Source organism: Chrysemys picta, chromosome 9 (assembly GCF_011386835.1).
Source record: "Chrysemys picta bellii isolate R12L10 chromosome 9, ASM1138683v2, whole genome shotgun sequence".
Classification (NCBI taxonomy): domain Eukaryota; kingdom Metazoa; phylum Chordata; order Testudines; family Emydidae; genus Chrysemys; species Chrysemys picta.
The window spans coordinates 818369-827233 of NC_088799.1; the positions used below are offsets into that span (position 1 = coordinate 818369).

Sequence of the window (8865 nt, forward strand, 5' to 3'; positions counted from 1 at the left end):
TACCAGGGACCTCTAGGGAAGCCCCTTCTACCATTCCTTGACCTCCTCCCTTGTTGGAGCCTACAAAAGACAGGGCAATACTAGAGGAACCTCTAGATGTTCTCTCCCTGCTCCCCCACCAAATATTTCATCTTCTCCAGAAGAGGCTGTCACCCAGAAGTCAACATCTGTTTTTCTTCTGGAGGATTTTAAAGTGTTCCAGGACCTTATGAGAAGGGTGGCCACATCTCTGGGAGTGTGGGCAGAGCTTGCAAAAAATAACTGACCCTGGTAGCTAGATATCTTACAGAGCCGTGCCCCGGGAAGGGTCACCCTTTCCAGCCTTGCTGGAACTGGCCAAAACCCTCCAGCAAATGTCAGCCTCTGTCCCACCCACTGCCAAATAAGCGGACAGAGGCTATCACGTTCCTTAGCAAAACTTCAGTTATTTCTTTGCCCACCTGATTAGACTCTCTCATGGTCATGGCTGCTAATGAGTATTCCAGGCTGTCTCATTCCGGAGCCACTCTAAAGTCAGGGATTTTAAAAGGCTGGACTTAAATGACAGGAAGGCTTGCACCACAGCCAATCTTCAGAAGAGTGTCAAATTACCAGGCACTGTTGTTTTAAATACACCTTTGCTAATTGGTCAGCGGTCTCCAAATTTGCAGACAGATTGCCTGAGGAGTACTGAGGACAGCTCTTGGCCATAGTTTCTGAAGGAAACTTCGCTACCTGTTCATCACTTCAAGTGGCCATCAACATTGCTGACACTGCCTCATGCTCCATGGCTGCAGCTATCTTAATTGAAGGCTCTTGTCTGCAGCCTCTTGTGTCCTGAGGAAGCTGCAAAATACAATAGAAGACTTATCCTTCAAACTGTTTTCCCAGACAACTGGTGACTCCATGCGCCCCTTAAAAGATTTCTGTGCCACCCTTCTTTTAGTGGGAGTTTACACCACAGTAACAAAGAGGAAACAGTTTAAACCTCAGTTGAACTACAGAGCCTTGTATCCGCAGAGGTCTCAGACATCTTCAAAAGAAGGCCTAAGCCTCCTAGATGTTGCTAGTCAGCATCAGCCACAGTGGGCCCTTCTCATCAGACGACTTCCGCTTTCAAACAGCTGTTTTGACTGCTTGATCAAGGATAACACACTGACCATATCTCACCTCCCTCTCTATGTAAAGGAGGGACATGTCATCCGGTTCAGCTCCAAAAATGGAAACTAGGACAGATTACAAAGGATGAATATAGGCAAACAACACAGGAATGCAGGGGCAAAATTAGAAAGGCAAAGGCACAAAATGAGCTCAAACTAGCTACAGGAATAAAGGGAAACAAGAAGACTTTTTATCAATACATTAGAAGCAAGAGGAAGACCAAAGACAGGGTAGGCCCACTGCTTAGTGAAGAGGGAGAAACTGTAACAGGAAACTTGGAAATGGCAGAGATGCTTAATGACTTCTTTGTTTTGGTCTTCACCGAGAAGTCTGAAGGAATGCCTAACATAGTGAATGCTAATGGGAAGGGGGTAGGTTTAGCAGGTAAAATAAAAAAAGAACAAGTTAAAAATCACTTAGAAAAGTTAGATGCCTGCAAGTCACCATGGCCTGATGAAATGCATCCTAGAATACTCAAGGAGCTAATAGAGGAGGTATCTGAGCCTCTAGCTATTATCTTTGGAAAATCATGGGAGACGGGAGAGATTCCAGAAGACTGGAAAAGGGCAAATATAGTGCCCATCTATAAAAAGGGAAATAAAAACAACCCAGGAAACTACAGACCAGTTAGTTTAACTTCTGTGCCAGGGAAGATAATGGAGCAAGTAATTAAGGAAATCATCTGCAAACACTTGGAAGGTGGTAAGGTGATAGGGAACAGCCAGCATGGATTTGTGAAGAACAAATCATGTCAAACCAATCTGATAGCTTTCTTTGATAGGATAACGAGCCTTGTGGATAAGGGTGAAGCTGTGGATGTGGTATACCTAGACTTTAGTAAGGCATTTGATACGGTCTCGCATGATATTCTTATCGATAAACTAGGCAAATACAATTTAGATGGGGCTACTATAAGGTGGGTGCATAACTGGCTGGATAACCATACTCAGAGAGTTGTTATTAATGGTTCCCAATCCTGCTGGAAAAGCGTAACGAGTGGGGTACCGCAGGGGTCTGTTTTGGGACCGGCTCTGTTCAATATCTTCATCAACGACTTAGATATTGGCATAGCAAGTACACTTAAGTTTGCGGATGATACCAAACTGGGAGGGATTGCAACTGCTTTGGAGGACAGGATCATAATTCAAAATGATCTGGACAAATTGGAGAAATGGTCTGAGGTAAACAGGATGAAGTTTAACAAAGACAAATGCAAAGTGCTCCACTTAGGAAGAAAAAATCAGTTTCACACATACAGAATGGGAAGAGACTATCTAGGAAGGAGTACGGCAGAAAGGGATCTAGGGGTTATAGTGGACCACAAGCTAAATATGAGTCAACAGTGTGATGCTGTTGCAAAAAAAGCAAACATGATTCTGGGATGTATTAACAGGTGTGTTGTGAGCAAGACACGAGAAGTCATTCTTCCGCTCTACTCTGCTCTGGTTAGGCCTCAGCTGGAGTATTGTGTCCAGTTCTGGGCACCGCATTTTAAAAAAGATGTGGAGAAATTGGAAAGGGTCCAGAGAAGAGCAACAAGAATGATTAAAGGTCTTGAGAACATGACCTATGAAGGAAGGCTGAAAATTGGGTTTGTTTAGTTTGGAAAAGAGAAGACTGAGAGGGACATGATAGCAGTTTTCAGGTATTTAAAAGGGTGTCATAAGGAGGAGGGAGAAAACTTGTTCACCTTAGCCTCTAAGGATAGAACAAGAAGCAATGGGTTTAAACTGCAGCAAGGGAGGTCTAGGTTGGACATTAGGAAAAAGTTCCTAACTGTCAGGGTGGTTAAACACTGGAATAAATTGCCTAGGGAGGTTGTGGCATCTCCATCTCTGGAGATATTTAAGAGTAGGTTAGATAAATGTCTATCAGGGATGGTCTAGACAGTATTTGGTCCTGCCATGCGGGCAGGGGACTGGACTCGATGACCTCTCGAGGTCCCTTCCAGTCCTAGAATCTATGAATCCCTCCTGTCCCTTACCATGGGCCTATCTCACAAGACTGTATTGCTTCAGGAAGTGCAGTCTCTTTTAGAATTGGGAATAATAGGAGTTCCCTACTAACACAGAGGGAAAGGTGTCTGTTCCTGGTACTTCCTGATTTCCTGGTCTTCAACCCATTCTAGTTCTACAAAAATTCAACTGGTTCATTAAGATAAATAACTTCAGGATGATCACCCTTGCTTCCATTATCCCTTCCTGAGTGGTTGGAAAATGGTATGCTGCCCGTGATTTGTAGGAGACTTCTATTTTTGTGTGGCAATACATCCTTGCCACAAGAAGTATCTTTGCCACTCCCAGTACACAGTGCTTCCCTTAGGGTTATCATTGGCCTGAAGGATGTTCATAAGTGTATGATGGTGGTAGTACAGTTCTACAGACTTCATCCTTGCATTTCACCAGCTTTGTTAGTCTCCTGGCTTTAGACAGGCTGTTGAGTTGGGTAACTGGTCATTATTTATTAGATTAGATCTTTCTGGAACTCAATCAAAGTGCTATTGATCTTATTCCCAAGGCTGCATCTTTGGACTCATAAGAGTGTTTCACAACTCTTCTGGATCAGGATCCAAATAGCTGCAGAAGAGTGCCCACATTGATGTCTTTCTAAAAAATCTGCTCTAGTTCAGCTGCAAGTTGTTAGGCTCCATAGCGTACAAATATTAGGCTTACATAGCAAGGAAGGCTAACGTCTTCCATTGCTGGATTTACTGGGTGAAATTCTGTGGCCTGTCATATGGGAGGTAAGCCTACGTTTCATAGTAATTACTTATGGGCTTAAAATCTGAGTCCGTATAATAAAGTCTCCACCCAAAGTTTCTGATAAGGCATCTTCTGTTTTGGCTAGTAAGGAAACTGATACATCCTGTATTTTTTCCTGTGTTGGCTTTTAGTCAAATTTCTGTTAAGCCTGTGGCTTTTCTTAATTCACATTATACCAGTGAGAGTCTGTTGATGAGGTTTCTCATTCATCTGTCATATCTCTGAGATGGCATATAGATCTAGCAGAATCTTCTAATTTTTTCTCTTCTCCCATGGTGTGTAAGCCTGGGGTATCTCTTACTCTCTTGGGGGAATGATTTGGCTGTCTAAAGTCTCTATCTTAGGAAGCTGATTCCGTTATATTTGGGTGTGAAGATCTGGACTTTTCATCTGTGCTTTTGTAAAAAAGCTGAGTAAAACAGTGTCTTCAGCATTTCCTCTTGGTTAGGACTCCAGGGAGTGGCAGAGTCCATTGGCAAACATGTGACATTATGTTCATGACTATCCCATCCTCCCTTTTTTATACCACTCCCACCCTATGCTCTCTTCCTTCTGTTTTATCCTGAGACTAATGAGTTTTAACCCTACCTGTCCAGTGTCCTTTTTCTGCATTGTCAAAAGGTGAGGCAAGTGTGTCACCAGAACTGAGGTCTTAAAGGGATATTGGTCTTACTCAAGCTCCATCCCAGGTCCTGCTAATTGAAGAGTGGCCCTTGTCAATTATAGGCTTGACTGACTCAGGGTCCAAAATACTCATACCAGAGATAAAATGGGAAAACCGCAGTTGTGCTGTGTGCCCTCTGAAATCTCCCCTCTGCAGATCAGAGTCTTGGCTAGAACTGGGTGCCATATAGGAAGCTCCCAATGCAATTGTTCATTGATTTTTTTCCCTCTAGAAACAATAGGGCCCCTAGTTACGCTTTTGTCCTTGCTGAGGTTTATAGCCTGGGCTCTGAGTTTGGGCTCCAGTTCTCACTGGTCTGTTTACATCTGCTACACAACCTAGGCTTATTTCCACAAGGCTTAGGTGGGATACCAGTCCGATTGTTCCTGTCTTTGAAAGGGGAGATCATCTTGGCCTGGATTGCTGTGGTCTAATTAGCCTGGCATATTTGGCTGGCAAGCTTTAGGTGCCTAAACTGGCCCTCCTCAGAGGAGGCATTGTCACTTTTCTGTGAAGGACTGTCTGGTTTGTTTTACTCTGCTCGGTCTACAATAGACCACTGTATTGTTTTGAGTAACCTATTAAGCACGGGCAACTTTATTTTATAGATCTAAAATCTGCTCAGGACTGAGTCACAAACTTCTATTGTATGGAATTCATGCGGCTGTGGAAAATTTTGTTTAGTGACCGTAGTCAAAGCTTTGCCCTGTAGCAAGGTTTTTTAGGTTAGATGTGGCTGCGTTGGCAGCTTGACTATGGCCTTGGCTACACTGGCGCTGTACAGCGCTGCAACTTGCTGCGCTCAGGGGTGTGAAAACGCCCCCCCCCTCCGAGTGCAACGAGTACAGCACTGTAAAGCACCAGTGTAATCAGAGCCTGCAGCGCTGCAAGCTACTCCCCTCGGAGAGGTGGAGAGAGCTCTCGCAGCGCTGGCGGCGCGACTACACTCGCGCTTCACAGCGCTGTCGTGGCAGCACTGTGAAGTCCCGAGTGTAGCCAAGGCCTAATCCTTTTCCTGTAGCAAGGGGGTCAGGGCGGGGAGCCTGTCTTTTTTTTTAAACTTCACATCAACTCCACAAAGGATCATATCACTCCCCCATTTGATTGTTCAAAAGACTTTATCCTTGTATCTTAGACTCCATTTGGAGGTTGTTAACACTCCCCTCCCCCCCCCCCATACCTTTTAAGTTGGGCTCTTCAAATCATTTATCAAAGACAAAAGTCCTTATTCTTGGTTCTAAGTTTCCTTGTTTGTTCTAGCCACTAGACAGTTTCTTTGAACCAATTAATGCTTATTTAGGACTGCATTCTGCTAAGGTGGTAAGTGGGAAGCATTGTTTCTTGGTATTTTCTTAAGCCCTCTGGGATTTGCAAGATGGTGTTACAGTTACTTATGGGGTTGGATTAAGATAATTCTTTTGATGTATTGTGTATGTTTAATGCAAAAGTTTCTTCCATAATATTGTGTGGAGCTGAAATTTGGGTGTGTCTGATTCAGAAATCCTTTAAGGAAAATTTTAGAAGTCATGGGTGATGTGCTAGTTTCTTTATTTCATATAGCATGGTGAGGCTGAAATAGCAATTGAGGGCACATGTTAATTGTAACTATACTTATGCAGCCTTTCACTGTAGTACTGTGCTGCTTCATTGCAAAACTCTATATAGTAGGTCCACCCAGGATTGAGCTAAAAAGTGATGAGTATGCCTATGTTTCAGGAATCGTGTATCTTGGGCTCTGCAAATGAGTAGCTTCTAAGAAATTTTATAGGATATATCCAGGGTCCCACATAATGCAGCAAAGATCGTGTGTTCTCACGTGCTGTGTATGTGCTAAGAGGTGCGGTTTTTTTCAGCATTTTAGGATGAAAATAAAGTGAACTATTTGGGAGGGTTTTGGTAAAATTTGGCTGAGGTCCCAGAAAAGGGAGGAGGGATAGCTCAGTGGCTTGAGCATTGGCCTGCTAAACCCAGGGTTGTGAGCTCAACAAAAATCAGGCAAAAATCCTGCTAGTGAAGGCAGGGGGCTGGACTCGATGACCTTTCGGGGTCCCTTCCAGCTCTGTGAGATAGGTATATCTCCACGTGTTATTTTTGTGTTATAAAAAAATGCAGGTTGCGGAGGGTATGTCTACGCTGCAACGTAAGCCCAGGGTTAGTAGAACTTGAGTTAACAGACCCTGGGCTTGTTAACCTAGGTCTTGATAATCTACACTCATTTGCTGCTTTTACACTGCAAAGTAAAAGGGCTTGAACCTGGGTCCTGGCTTGACCTGGGTTGGACCCTCCTCGCTGATGGGGTCCTGGAACCCTGGATTAGCACAATTTGTATGTAGATGGAAGGGGGCGGGGTAGGCTTGAGTCTGAGTTCAAACCCTAGACTTACATTGCAGTGTAGACATATCCTGAGTCAAATATGTTTCAGGGTTGCCAAATGTTACCTCTGCTCTTTGTGGCAACAGAGGAAGGCCTTGTGAGTGCATGTGGTTCAAACCATGAATATTTAAATCTGTTTTGTAATCTCTCTCCTTTTTTCTGTTATACAGCACATGCTACTAGTGACCAGCTGGAGAATAGAGCGCACATCATAGAAGAAATCTGTCCAGAACTGTAACTGCTTGTCAAAGCTACAAACTTATACAGTGCTTCATGGTTTTGCGAATCTTAAGTATTGAGAGGCATATCAGTTATAGTGTTGTATTGCCAAGAATGTTAACTTTACAGACTCTTATATTAGGCAGAAAAGCTGCCTGACTGGTTATTCTTGTGCCTAGTATTTCATGGAGAGTACTGCTTCATAATCCATCAAACCAGAAATTTGAGACAAATTAACTTGCATAGCATATTGTCACTCCACATGCTTTAAAACATAAAAAATCAGTATCTTTGGTTTTGTTGATTATTTATTTGACACTGTTCTAGATGTGGTATCTCTTGTAGAAGAAGGGTTTTGGAATTCAAGAGCCAAACAGTACAGTAAATTACAGGTTGATATGTATTATCAGGTGAATTTAGCAGTTAAAAAGGGATTATTTTAGTAGTGTAACTTTTTGTAGAATTTTTCTGACCTGTTAATCTAGATGTCAGTATGTCATGACTCCTATTTTCTCAATCTTTATAAGAGAAGAGCTGAATTATTTTTGTGGTTTAAAAAGAAATCTGTTTGGAATAGGTTACTAGTTCCTGATTAAGACCACACTAACAACTGGTGGGATTTTTGTACACTAGAGATGTGCAGACATTGATTTTGCATCTAATTGTGATGATCTCTTCCCTTGGGGATAGATGGGTTTTGGAACTTTCCTTATTTATCTGTTCCGATCTCAAAACTTCTCTCCAATATTTTCCACTTCAGGCCCCCCAAACGTCACTCTCTACTGATTCCCTTAAGATCTGCCTTAGAATTCTTTGCACCTTCTGACTTGCTGTGACATGAACTTATGCTGCTAGCATCTGAGGATAAGTAGTTGTGTGAGCAAATCTACTTCAGTACTATGGAGATGGAATGGCGTAGCTTTGTATCGTGCCAGCCTTCCACTCCACCTAGGTAACTGCTGATGACCTCATTCCTTCTTGGGACTTGTGATCTGTATATTGAAAACCACTGGTCTAGAAATGTCCCGATCCAGTGTAACTTGCAGCAGCTGCTCTTGTAAGATGAAGGCTGTTTGGAAGAACAGAAGGGAGGTTGTCATATAATGTCTAATTTACGTGCTGTTAACAGTGTGGTTCTATAGCCCGGATGGAGAGAGAGTTCTGAACCTGCAGTTTACTGTAAACAAGAACATCCCCCTCAAAAGATCTTGACTATGGTGTGGATGTACTAGTATTCAGAGTAGCACTTGGTTTTATTCGCAAATGAAGTACACTTAAAGCTGTGGGTTGGTCATGGAATATTTTGTATTCAATTATGTCTGTATTTCTCTTAAATTTGAACTAAATTTGATACGTTCCAAAAGTCCATAATTATACGGACCTATTTTAAAATGACTTCCTGTCCACTGTATTTGTGAAGTCTGAATAAAAGAATGAAAAAGTGACTTTACAATTATTTTGAACTCACGTGTGAGCTTTTCTGAAACACTAGAATGCCATATTTATCACTGGAAAAATATAATCACATGGAATGTTTCAGTAGACTGAATCTTCTGCCAAAAGTGTGCAGGTGAGCTATACCAAATTAGTGTGTGGATTCCTAAGTCTCTGGTTAATGTTCCGTTTTGTAGATAGCTATGTTGCCAGCTCTTGTAATATTTAGTATTTCTTAGCCCCAGCTCCTGGATTTGTGTGTTTAGTGAGAAT

General features: G+C 42.5%; 1 protein-coding gene across 2 annotated transcripts in view; it reads left to right on the forward strand.

Annotated features, from left to right (window-relative positions):
• Positions 1-8614, forward strand: part of PPP1R2 (protein phosphatase 1 regulatory inhibitor subunit 2) — a 29240-nt gene extending 20626 nt beyond the window's left edge. For both annotated transcript variants that reach the window (XR_010590519.1, XM_065557470.1), the window contains one exon: positions 7110-8614. Coding sequence is in view for 1 of the 2 variants with exons in the window: in XM_065557470.1 (XP_065413542.1) it covers positions 7110-7177 (68 nt within the window). In the remaining variant the exon portion in view is untranslated. The remainder of the gene's footprint in view (positions 1-7109) is intronic.
• Positions 8615-8865: the final 251 nt, after the last annotated feature.